The 12,765-nt window shown below is 40.3% G+C and overlaps 1 protein-coding gene and 1 non-coding gene across 3 annotated transcripts; both read right to left on the bottom strand.

Moving 5' to 3' along the window:
- Positions 1-2,488: 2,488 nt before the first annotated feature.
- Positions 2,489-5,603, bottom strand: LOC123140886 (MOB kinase activator-like 1A). 2 transcript variants are annotated; one of them, XM_044560150.1, is made up of 7 exons: positions 5,449-5,603; positions 5,197-5,245; positions 4,605-4,713; positions 4,309-4,402; positions 4,064-4,197; positions 3,790-3,953; positions 2,489-2,816 (listed from the first exon to the last, which is right to left on the bottom strand). In XM_044560150.1, exons 1-7 carry the CDS (start codon positions 5,475-5,477, stop codon positions 2,742-2,744), a joined length of 654 nt encoding a protein of 217 aa, XP_044416085.1. In that variant the 5' UTR covers positions 5,478-5,603; the 3' UTR covers positions 2,489-2,741. The 2 variants fall into 2 exon arrangements, with proteins under 2 accessions (XP_044416085.1, XP_044416086.1); XM_044560151.1 differs by lacking the exons at positions 5,197-5,245; positions 5,449-5,603 and having other exon boundaries at positions 4,268-4,402; positions 4,605-4,709.
- Positions 5,604-12,692: 7,089 nt separating this feature from the next.
- On the bottom strand, positions 12,693-12,765 carry TRNAA-CGC (transfer RNA alanine (anticodon CGC)). Its single transcript has one exon. It is a non-coding gene; the product is annotated as a tRNA-Ala (tRNA).

The raw sequence follows: 12,765 nt of genomic DNA, 5'->3' as shown, positions 1-12,765 counted from the left end.
TTTCAGATTCAGTTACAGCAGTTATCGCTAGATCTATGTGAGATTCAGTTCTGTCAGTTTAGTTCTGTCACTTTATCAGGGTGTTTGCAATCTCAGTGAGATTCAGTTCTGTCAGTTTAAGTGTCTTTGAACAATTTCAGTGTCCATGTGCTATCTATGTAAGACTAAATGCTATCTATGGGAGACTAAATGTCTTCCAAACTTCTCTGAATTTGTCTGAACCTGTGATGAAGCAATTTCTGAAGTAAACAGATCTCAGCAAGAACTTATGATACAACACACAGAAATAAACTGCATCAGACTTAGATAATTTAGTTCTTAACTTAACTTAGCACCAATTCTCAGCATCAGGATAATATTTGGGCAGTATAGATCAGGGCAAACAGCACCCCCCACACCAACCAAAATGATCTGAACCCATTACAGTTCTTAGGTAGTTCAAAGGTAGTTCATAGGTAGATCAGGGCATATTTGCATCAGACTGATCATTCCTAGGCCAATTATATATATAGGCCTCATATATACTGACCATCCAGAGCTTCCACTTCACTCCTCCATCACAACTTCCTTTATCTTGTCCAGCTTTTCCTTGCACCCATGACCAACCTTCAGGAGCTCAGCAATGACATTCTCTAGCTTCTTCTCTTCTTTAAGGAGGTCTTTCTCCACCTCTAGCTCCTTCATGGCCTTCCTTGTGTTTTGCATTATATCAGCTTGACTCTGAAGGATGCACCTTTGTTCTTTCTTGAGCTTAAGCTTCTCCATTTGAAGCTCAATCTTTGCCTGCTCCTCAAGTTGCTTCTTCTTCTCCTTCAGTTCATTGATTGCCTGGCTTGTGCAGTCCATGTCATGAGATTTGACTCCATCCTGATAATCAAATAACTTGGACACATCATCCACCAGCTGGCTATACTGATTGGCCAGAGAGTCAAGCTCCTTCTGCAGTTTTGCAACCTCTATCCCATGAGCCTCATTATCCTGGGCTCTACCAAGGTTCTGCTCATGATACATATCCCAGAGCTTGCTTAAGCACCTTTGCAGAATTACAGGACAGGGGGCATCTACCCACTCCAGAACACCACAGTTCACACCATCCTGAAAATCAATATAAATTTACAGTGAACACCACAGTTAACAAGTAAATTCAGAATAAAAAATCATAAACAATAATAATATAAATAGCTACACGAGCTAGTTAGTTATATACTAAAAATACAATACATCAATATGTTTCATATGTTTCCAGTGCTCTTATTACAAGTACAGTATTCAGACATACCAATGTTTTCAGACTTAAGGAAAATTTAGAAAAACAGCAACTAAACACTCTGTTTCCACTACATAGCAGAAATTCAAGCTAATCAAATCCACACCAACTTGGTCCATTACCTCAGTAGCACATCCTATGAATCTCCTGCCAGTGTCAGTGCCTTCAAATGCCACGAACTTGCCCGGCCTCTGCCTGTGCAGGATGCACCTTCTGTCAGATTCAGTCACAAGCCCACAGAAACTAGGGTCTATCACAGTGTCAGGAGTTTGCTGCAACAGCAAAAGCATATCTATATCAACAACAACTCACATATATCAACTTAAATGGAAAAATCTCAAATATCTTCAAACCCTAACCCTAACCCTAGAACAGAACAGACAGAAGAGGGAGAGGATAGACTGAGCTGACTTACAAAGTACTCCATCTGCATGCTGTTGAACTCGCTCATGTACTCGTCATCGTCGTCCGACGTCTCGTTGCTATTCGGCCACGACGACATGTTCGCGGCGTTGCCGGAGTGCGAGAAGAAGAAACAGAAGCAGAGGAGAGCAGAGAGGAGTGGAGTGAGCTCGGGGGAGAGTGAGAGAGCTGGTGGGGACGAGCGGCCCGGTCGGCCAGGTTATGACCTGGTCCGACCAGGTGCGAGCTCTAACGGCCCCGTGCGCGCGCCGTTAGCCGTTAGGCGGGCCGTCAGCCTGGCACGTGGGCCACTCACGTCAGAATCACGGTTAAAACGGTCAAAACCACCATTCAGTCAACTTGGTAGTTTTTAGTCACGTGATTACGTTTTTTTGGTAGTTTTCAAAAGTGGTAGTTCTGTGGGACGCGAACCCCTAAACTGGTAGTTTTTTGTCAAACACTCAAAAATACGGCTTTTGCCATGTAGGTTGTAGAGGACACATGTGTACTGCTGCCCAGTGTCTAATTGCTCGGAAGAACATTGTAAACCAAAAAAGTTTGGTGGTTTGGGTTTAAAAAAACTTACATCAACAAAACAATTGCTTACTTATTGAGTTTGCAATGAATTTTTCATTTCCAAACACAGGAAATGTTATTGGATTATCCCATGATTCTTGAAAGTGCTTCAATGTTCCTGCTTCGGGGGTGCCACCCTGATAACCCTTTTCTTTCTCAGAATTTTTAGGAAACGATAAATTTGGCTATCGCGCATAACCCAACCAAGAGAAATTCCCCGGATCAAATGACAGTCTGTCGAAATGAACAAATTGCCATGATGTAATCAACACCTACTTGGGGGAGTCTGAGTACATACACGAGCACTAGCTAACCTATCTCTAAAATGTAGATGAAGGTAGCCCATATCCAAGTCTAACATCCGCACAAAAACAGAAACACAATTGCGTGCATGCACAAGCTAGAGAAACTAACTAACTTAAAAAGCAACAAAAAATGAAGTCTCTGCACTTTTGCATCATCAGTTCTTGAAACAAAGCTACAATTGTCTTCTCGGCTAGTGTCCAACTAATATGGGCTCGATCAGCTCCCTGAGAGGAGCTAGCTCTGCCCTATCGATTAACTGAAATTCCTGCCAAACAAATAAGGCCAACAATAAGTAATTGTAATGATCGGACCATATGAAGCACTCGATTAGAGACAAATTTGTTTGAGACTCAAGAGATGCAAAGTGGTATGCGGCTGAAATAATAATAATACTAATCATGAGGAGGCAATATAAATTGACAAATTCTAGTCGATAGAGCAATCAGCAAACCATCATAACTAGCCGCTAATGTTTGCGGTGTGCAGTGCTTCTTAAGAATAGGCAGGATTCCTTTGTGTGCATAATGATTGATCACAACTTTCTAAAGAATTAAATAATCTGAATCAAAAGATTGGATATTATAATTTAGAATCATCGAACCAGACTACAAGGAAACTCCCTTCTTTTGCATTCCATAATAGGAAAGGTTGGTACTAAAGGCAGCCATACTGGAAAGCTGAACTGCTGAAGTACTGCCATGCATTATCGGCGTGGGCTAACGCGAGTAGGTAGATTAGCGTGTGTCTCGGTGGAGTTTCGCATATTTGTAACTCCAACGTGGAGGGGCTCTTCCCCCTTGTTTCCCCCCCTTTAATATATAGTACGCACACTCGTGCGTATTCGAGAAAAAAGAAGTACTGCCATGCATAACTTAGCATCATCCATGCTGCAAAACTAGTGTATGATGTGGTTCTAATTTACAGCTACTTTACTTGGTTTTGACTTTTGAGTACTGTATGGCTTCTCTTCTACTCCCTCGGTTCACAAATATGAGATGTTTTGGATATTTCAATATGGACTACATACAGACTGAAATGAATCCAAAGCGTGTCTATATACATCCGATTCACAAAAAACTAGAACATCTTGTGAACGGAGGGAGTAATTCTTTGCCAAGAGGACACTTATTATCTTCTATCAATTCCCTCGAAAGTATATGGCACAAGACAGTTATTATTCCAGCAATTGCTGACGAATGCAACTTTGTGTCATGAAGTTATGGAGGGTACTTAGTTACCCATGTGAAGAGCATGAAGTGCTTGAAGCAGGTGTTGAGATGTGCTTCTTCCTGGAGCTTGAGAATCATCTGGAAATGCGAGTGGTATATGTGCGCATACACCCTGAACAGCCGCTTGAAGATCGTCTTGATGACGTCCCGGAAGTTTGGAGGGAAGGGAGCTCCTGTTGGCATGCACCACCGTTTTTTCAGCAGAGTACATACATGATTAGACCGAAATTCTGAAACATTTTTAGCACTCCCATCAATACACTAAAATGATAATCAGTTATACCAAGCTTTTGAGGGAAGATGGATTCTTCGTCGAGCTGGGCTTCGATCCAATCCATCAGGTACTCGACATACTTTGGCGCAGACACTTCAATTGGCCTCTTGATCTTGACTCCATCGGCCCACCTGTACCCATACCTGTTTGAAGACGATTTTTTTTCTCATTAAGTTCAGAGTGTGACACAGCCTATATAATAGTATAACATACGTTAGCTGCATCTGCAGGTGCCAAGATTTGAAGGAATGTACTTTGGACCGGCTGACATGGTGGGGCAAGTAGCTGGCGTGCAGAACTCCATGAGGGTGCCGTACAGGATGTTCACTTGGTTGAAAAAGTCGACAGCTGGAGATGGAGGTCATCAGAAACTAGTACTACAAGTTAAGACACCTACTTTTTTTCTCGATAACGAGTGAATTTTATTGGCTCAAAATAAAGCATCAAGAGGATAGAAATACAGTTAAGACACCTACTAGGTGTAGAAAGATTCAGCTCATCGACGACTGTTTCATCATTAGAAAGAAGAAAGTGTCAAAAATGAACTCACTGTTGACAGCGAGCCACTCGTTGAGATCCTCTCCGACAGGCAGGCGTACCACCTCTCGCAGGTTACCGCTGCCGAGGGTGGCGTCGATGTGCCTCTTCAGCTTCATGCCCTGCGTAGTACAGTCCAAATATTTATGGTGATCAACTTGTTAACTGAACTTCGTTTTTGGTAGAGTTAGATGATGATCTCAGGGAGAGATTCAGAAGCCTTTTCATGAATTTTGACAAAACTTGACCAACATTTATTAAAATTTCCTAAACCAAGAGAATAATGAAAACACATGACAACATTTATCAAAAGTATATATTGCTCTCGTATGTATTCCCTCCATCCCGGTTTATTAGTCTCCTTCGGATTTTGGGTCAAAGTTTGACCATAAATTTGACTAATAAAATATGAGTTATATGCAGTGAAAATGGGACCATCAGAACCTTCTTTCAAATATGAATCCAACAGCATAACGTTTTGTGACACATACCACTTATAATTTGTTAGCAAATCATATCTATGGTCAAATTTTGACCCAAAATGGAAGCGGGGCTAATAAACTCGAACATCGAACAAAGGAAGTATATATGTAGGTATATCGTACGTTGTTCCCTGCCGGAGCACTCTTCTTGGGGCGGAATGTCCTCTGGTTCCTGCGAGCCAATCAAAACAACAAATCGAAGCGAAGTGAAGGTCAGTTCAGATCTCTCACCTTCCCCAGACAAGTAGATAATCAAGCAATGAAACGAGACATGAGAAGAAAGAGGACGACGAACAACAAACCAAAGGGAATTCCAAGCGAATGAAGGAATCAAAAGCAGCGATCCAAAAAGGAATTTAATCTGTTGGGCTTTACCTGCTGCCTCGACCGAAGAAGCTCTGCATGGTACGACGGAAGACGCGGGCGAGAGGAAGAAGAAGAAGGCGAAGGCGGAGCAGCGACAAGGAATGAAGCGGTGAGATCTCGATGATCCGAGGGAGGGAGCTTTCAGAGTTCTGACGTCCACCTGAATGAAGTCCATATATATGCCATACCTGACGTACGCCAAGAGAGAGATGTAGAGAGACAGGCTGGCGGTGATAGATGGAGGCTGGCTGGCATCGATCGTGAGTGCGTGCGTGCGTTGCAAACGTTCCCGTTCTGTTATCCACTCACGCCTTGCTGTGCCGCCTTTGATGGTTTCTTTCCGCTTAATCCAATCCAATCCTGCTTTGTTGGCAGTTGGCACTGATGCAGCGACAGCTTAGCAATATCCAGCCTTTCCATACAAGTAATCTCAGGACCTCCAGCTCCGTACGATTGCGATACCTTTTTTATTTATTTAAGCACAGTACAGACACAAACACCCTAGGTATTATGAGTGAATTCATAAGTTTTAGCCACTTTCTGTTCCTAGACTTTCAATCAAGGTTTTCGATTTCGGAAACAGAACAATCTCGGACCTCACTGAAATATGCGAAATTTGGGAATTATTTCGGATTTTAAGATTTCGGAAATAATGTGGATTGTCAAGCGAACTTTGCACGACGGAGGAATGGACGGTGTTGTCCAATTATGCAGTGTGCACGGACGGCTTGATGAGATGCGTCGTTCGAAAGATCGTCTGGAGCATGTCGTGTGTATAACATCTCTCTTTATCCTAAAGAACCCACTATTGCAGTAATGGAGTAGACAACATAGTCATGTCAAGGAGGACCAGCGGAATAGCCTTTCTTTGTTAATCAGTCATAAACAAAGAATACCAAGATATATAAATAATATAATAAGCTACATTATCTTCTTTCTTATGTGCATCATCCTCGCCTTTTATACTTAATCTTCAGCTCTGCACTTCCCAATGATTGGAACCTGTTTTCATCGCTCATCAGGCTGATCACCGTTACGCACCAATAGTTTAGATCATGTTTTTTTTCTTCCGCTGCAGATGGATATATCGAATGACTGAAAGAGGCCGAGAGTGAGATTTTAGCTCCAAAATAATTTAGATATCAGAAAGTAGTATGGCCATCATTAGATTGTATAACAAGAAGACAGCACATGAGTTTGACTCATCAAATGTATAAAAACCTGAAGATGAAAAGAAGATACTTCGATTGGACGAAAACAGTACTGATTCTGAATAAACAAAACTAATGCGTACTCTTTATGTGCAACAATATTATTTTTTTATCAATCAATTGCCACACTAACTAATAGGTAGCTAAGCCATTATTGTGATGGAACACAAAACAGGTCAGAGGCCGCTAATGTTCCCTTTTATCAAAAATCAATTGCCACACTCACTAACAGCTAGCTAAACCATTATTATGATGGAGCACAAAACAGGTCAGAGCCCGCTAATGCAGCAAGCTAAGCAACGCGCCAGCTTTCCGGTTCAGACATCTTCTATTTGCAAATTTCTTCTTATGATGATACTGGGGTTGCCAGAACTCAAAACGACAATTGTAAATTATTCTTCAAGAGAACTGGGACAATGATGATGGTGTACGTATCTGTTTGTCTGATGGAGCAACGCAAATCATCCAAGCTGGTTGTCAGTGCTGATGTTGTTATTGTTATATGTTGCATTTTGCTCTGTTTCATGGGGTTCTCTTTTTCTTTTTCGCTTTGGTTTAAGTGAAAGTGGTTGAGCTATCATCATGGGCTGACAATTTTGTTTTCCTTTTGAGCCCCATGAAGCCCAGCACGCAACCTGGGTTAGTATGTTCCTTTTTCTAAAGGTAAAAAAAATAAGAAATTACAGATAAGTCCTTGAACAAGTCAACGCTCTCTTAGTTTTGCATTCATTAGCAGTGCGCTATGAGAAATGCTCGCCGTCACCTCAGGGTCTCTCTATTACTGGGGCAACTCTGTTCAAACCCAAAAGCTTGTAGAAGTAGTGGTCGGAAAGTTGTTGATGTAGACCGGAGGACAAACCGGATAGATCACCATCTGGAAGAAGCCAACACCAAACAGGGCCAGAAGATAATCCCACTTTAGCCAGACAGAAGATATGGACACAAACCCAGCAAGTACCCGATGTAGTCATATATGGCCAACCTTCATCCTACGAAGATGAAACATTAGAACAAAAAGACGTCGCAAGGCCATCCCCTCTGTATGAAGCCACTGCCATGGACAAAAGGTGATCATGCCACATAGTATGTCAGGGATCGACAACATCCTTCGACTAATCGAAGCCACTCTTAGGAAGGACATAGACCTGGGGAAAGCCCCCATTCTTCCCATCAAACTCGCTTCCCCAACCTTAACGGCAATGAAGAACTCAAAGATCCCGCGAGACACGAAGTGTGACACTCAGTTTCGGAGTTCCCCCCATTCTCCCACCGCAAGCAAAATTCAGAAGATCGTGGTTGCGCCGATAGGTCGAAGGGAAGAGCTAGCCGCATCCTGGTCGTTGCCTCTCTTGATAAACCAAGAAAAACATTTTGCTGTAAGAAAGAGGACCAGTGCCCTAGTTGCTACTTGTTTAGGATGGGTTGCTAGACAACAAGTGAAGCACTCCGTTGAATTTCGTCCATTTGATCAATAACTACTATAGTTTTTCTAAACAATGTGACCATGTCATTAACCTTTTTGCAAAAGGCCCCAGATTTATTATAAAGTTCAACTTAATTATGAAGCACCACAAACATAATAAGTATTACACCGATGTCCCTGGATCACGAAAAAACCACCAAAACGAGGCGTCGATCCGTCGATGTAGCCGCTCTCCTACTGAAGCCGGTCTGGCCTTGTCGATGACAAGTGGGAAGTCTTTGTGTGCATGCCCCTAAACAACAACACCCCGGAGGTGCAGTCGTCGCCATTGAACCCTTTAATCAATTTGAAACGCCTCAGACCAGATCTTGTCATTGTGTATGCACGACGAGAAACCCTAACCATGCGGCTTCAAGAAGAGGGCATAAATCAACTTAACATCATTAACATGCACTAGTTGAATGCTTGTGTATTACGACGCACTAACAATAAAATAAGCACACCAATACGGAGCCTAGTGATGATCTAGACCCAATAGGATTAGAGGTGGGCAGCGACTTGGACGGCTGTCTCAGATACAACCAAAGGTAATTATTGTCAACAAGCCTAAATTATATTGTTTAAAATTCTCCCAGGCAAAATACTACAAATTGTTTTATGGGATATGAAGTAGTAACAGATATTTGTATGTGTCACATATTAGAATATGAGGACATGACCTCTGTGTGCATACAGTGGCAAAGGATTGATAAAATTTAAGGTAGAAGGAGAAAGGCGACAACACACGCCACCGACAACACCGGCGTCGGTTTTGACCCTTTTCCTAAACTTAAGCACGATCTGACCCTGGCGGTAGGACTTGCCTAACCGTAGATTGTGCTTAAGTTCAGAAAAAGGTCAAAACAGTGAATTTGGCCTGTTGTCGTACACGAGTGCTTACAACCAGGAGCCAGCGCTGTTAGCACGGTTAGGGTTATTGACTTGTCCCTCTGTCGTCGTTGCTCAGGAAGAATTGGTCGATTGCTTCGCCGTTCCTCGTCTGTTCCAGGTCAAGCTAGTAGGAGGAATTCATCCCACAAAAGTTATATATCGCTTACTGTCATACCTACGGTAGCCTCCCCTACGGGGGAGTCCCTATGGGGGCAGTGCTGAAGGAGGTTGGACCAATAAGCCGTTTAGGGAAGCTTTGAGAACCGATTCGCGAAACCTTCTGCTCAGTTTTGGCAGTTTTGGGAAGGTTGACCGTAAGTTTTTTTTCTGCGTTTTACTCTATATTTTTTTAATGTTTTATTTATTTTTATTTTTATCAAAATACATGTTGACTTTTTAATTACACAATGAACATTTTCGTATAGAAATAGAATATTTGCAAGATGCATATTGAACATTTTTAAAATAAACAGTGAAGCAAATTAAACACACATTGAAATTCCTATTTAAAGTGTGCAAACATTATGTTAAGTGTTAGAACATTTTTCTAAATGTCATAAAAAATATAAATTATGAGTTTTTCTAAAAAATAGCACGATTTTTATACATTACATGAATTTTTTTAAATGTAAATACATGTCATAATTTTTTAAAGTCATGAATATATTTTTGGGATGGTGGAACATTTTCCACCAACTACGTGATTTTTTTATATTTTCTATAAATATTGGAAAAATAACGTAATGGACAAGTTTTTAAGCGTCCAATTGTTTTTTGAATTGTACGACCATTTATTTCAAATAAGGTGAACACCGTTTTATAATCCATTAACATTTTTTCATGAGCTGTATTTGGAGTATTTTTATGTACAAAAATGAGAAAAAACAAAAGTAACTAACGAACCAAGGAACGAATGTGCATGCTACTGGCCCTGCCGAGAAGGGTGAGCCCATTTAGCAGCGAGGTGTGCGTTCCACCGATCCTGGTTTTTCCTGATTTTGGGGGGTTATGTTTTCTGTTTCCTTTTGGTTTTCATTTTTTTCTTTTTCTCTTCTTTTTTACTTTTTTTCAGTTTCTCCTTTTTATTTTATTTATTTAGTTTAGATTTTATTTCTGTATTTTCAAGAAATGTAAAAAATGTTAGCATTTGAACATTTTCCTAAAAGGTTGCTAATTTACAAAAGTTTAGAATTTCAAATTTTTGTTTCGTTCTTTATACAAAAACATATTGTAATTTTCAACAACAGAGAAATTAAAATTTTAAAATTGTTAAAATATTCAGAAACTTTCCGTGAATTTCAAATAACGTTCCCACTATGAAAATTGAAAATGTGTTCATGTTTTGAAAATTTGTTCACCAATTCAAATGATGTCGGGGAATTGTAATAAATGTTGCCATTTCCAAATTTTCTTCACAAATTTTGAAAAAAACATGTATTGAAATTTGTTCCCAAGTTCAAAAAAAGCTTGCAGAATTTCCTAAAATATTCGCATTTTCATTTCCGTTAACAAATTCAAAAAATATGCAAGAATTTCAGAAAATGTTCCAGCTTTCTATATGTCTTAATAAATAAAAAATGTCATGTTTCCAAATATTTTTCAAATAAAAAGTGTCAGCTTTCTAAAGGAAAGTGTCCGTGTTTTTTTAGTATTTTTTCTATATTGTTCTCGATTTTGATCCTTTTTTTAGAAAAATGCTTGAGAATCCCCAGTAATGTTCTGATTTTCATGAGATGTTTGATGTTATGTTAATTTTTTCCACAATTCTAAAAATGTTTGTGTACCAAAAAATATTTACATTTTCAACAGGGTAATCACATTCAAAATTTCAAAAATAAATAAATTATCTTTTGCGGCTTAGTTCATATATACACCAAGGTGCCATTTTAGAAACATATTCCTAGGAATTAAAGGTCGCTAGTGACCTGGTTCAGTAGCATGAGGTCCTCTGTTCGATACTACTGTAGCTTTTTGCCTTTTTGGTGAATGTTTAAGTTTTTACCGCTGTTGTTTAGTTCTTTAAGCGTTGCGCTCCAAGTCTATCACAAATGCTATTTTGTCGCAGCCGCTAGCCCAGCTTGCGCTTCGCTACAAAGTCAGGGAATCGAATCCCAGCGCTAGCACTGCTTTTGTCGTCTTTTTCCAGCACGCGAACGCCAAATGGGCCGGCCCAGGTGAGCTGCGCCCTGTGCGAAACGTGATTTTTTGACGCAAAGAGAGTCACGCAGGAGCTCCCCAGTCTCGCGTCGGTCGGTGTTCATGAAGTTGCTTTGTTCACTTAGTGACCGACTCATCGTTGACTTTTTAATATGATAATGGATCTGAAAAACTATGTTAACGTTCTTTTTAACAATCTTGTATTTGAAAAGTGTTCATCGATGTGAAAAATAGATCACGGATTTAAGAAGGTGTTCATGGATTTGAAAAACAAATCACACCTTCGAAAAATGTTTGCAGATTTGAAAAGTTTCACCAATTTGAATAAATGATCATGATTTTAAAAAATTATACAAAATTGAGAAAAAGTTCACGAAATTTGAAAAAAAATCAAAACATTAAAACATTTCATGAATTTGAAAAATGTTGAGGCATTTAAAAAAATATCATATATTTCAGAGAATGTTCACAAATTTAAAAAAAGATAAAGGTGAAAAAATCACAAATTTGTAAACTATTAAAGATTTTTTTGAAAATTTCACGAATTTATTTTATTTTTAAAAAACAAAAACGATAAAAAAACAAAACCAACCCAGAAACTTCTTGCAGCTTCGGCAAACTGGACATAAAAGCTAGAAAAACAGAAGGGCTATGCTTTTTAATCAGCCGGCCCAGTTGTCGCGGGTGTGAGCACTACGAACAGTTTCCGAACAAAACGGCACGGAGCGTCAAAGAGACCTACTTAATATATAGCTGCTGCAGTAGATAGCTGGACACTCCGGGGTCAATCATCCGAGTTTTTAATTTCTCTGCTGCAGACTTCAGAAATAGTCCAAAAACATTCAACATGAAATTTGTTCGTCTCGTCGAAACAGTTAAATTTGCTTTTAGGCTCATTTCCGTCCAAGGTCGTTTACCACCTCAAAAACGATCCACAAGGTGCAGCCAGTTTTAGACCCAATTGTTTTGGAAAGTTCGGACCAAACCATCTGAATTGGACTCAATCTAGGGTTTTGGGCTTGAATTGAAGCCTTTTCCTTGCAAGGGAAGTCTAGGCGCCTCTTATATACCTAAGGATGACGGCCAATGGAACAACACATAATCAATCAATCCATCTACCATTTTAACCTTTATCTTTATCTCTCTCCTTTGTTCTTCTTCTTTCTCGTTCTTCGTTCGTTCTTCGACGTGAGTTGCTAACAACCAATAATGAAGCCTAGCGAACTCTCATGCCACACAACAAACCAAGGTCCCTCCGCATTACATGCTAGATTATGAGCCACTCTATTGCTCCCATTGTAACTATGGACAAAAACAACAGCAGCGAAAAAGGCCGAGAAAGGATAGTGCATTCTTGGCCGACCTGCATGCCTCGGTGTGTTATCACCGCCCCGGAGATTGAGATCGACAGTGCTTTTAAGCAAAGAAGAAGAGAGCAGTCGGTTCTGTAGCAATCGCTGAGGAAATCATCAAACTGTAAACAGCACGACTGAATGAAAACAGCAAAATGAAGAAAAAGAATGTGGTAAAAATGGAGGTGCGGGGAATCGAACCCCGTGCCTCTCGCATGCGAAGCGAGCGCTCTACCATATGAGCTACACCCCC

This window comes from Triticum aestivum, chromosome 6D (assembly GCF_018294505.1).
Source record: "Triticum aestivum cultivar Chinese Spring chromosome 6D, IWGSC CS RefSeq v2.1, whole genome shotgun sequence".
Lineage (NCBI taxonomy): Eukaryota > Viridiplantae > Streptophyta > Magnoliopsida > Poales > Poaceae > Triticum > Triticum aestivum.
The sequence above is the reverse complement of the archived record's forward strand: the minus strand, read 5'-3'. Positions and strand labels throughout refer to the sequence as shown.

What these genes read in the sequence shown, in the direction of transcription:
- LOC123140886 (XM_044560150.1), bottom strand. Translation starts at nt 5,477, where the DNA reads ATGCAGAGCTTCTTCGGTCGAGGCAGCAG. An exon ending in CATCTTCCCTCAAAAGCTTG is followed by an intron (nt 3,954 to 4,063) that starts GTATAACTGATT and finishes GCATGCCAACAG; the next exon opens with GAGCTCCCTTCCCTCCAAAC. An exon ending in ACTTCATGCTCTTCACATGG is followed by an intron (nt 2,817 to 3,789) that starts GTAACTAAGTAC and finishes TTTGTTTGGCAG; the next exon opens with GAATTTCAGTTAATCGATAG.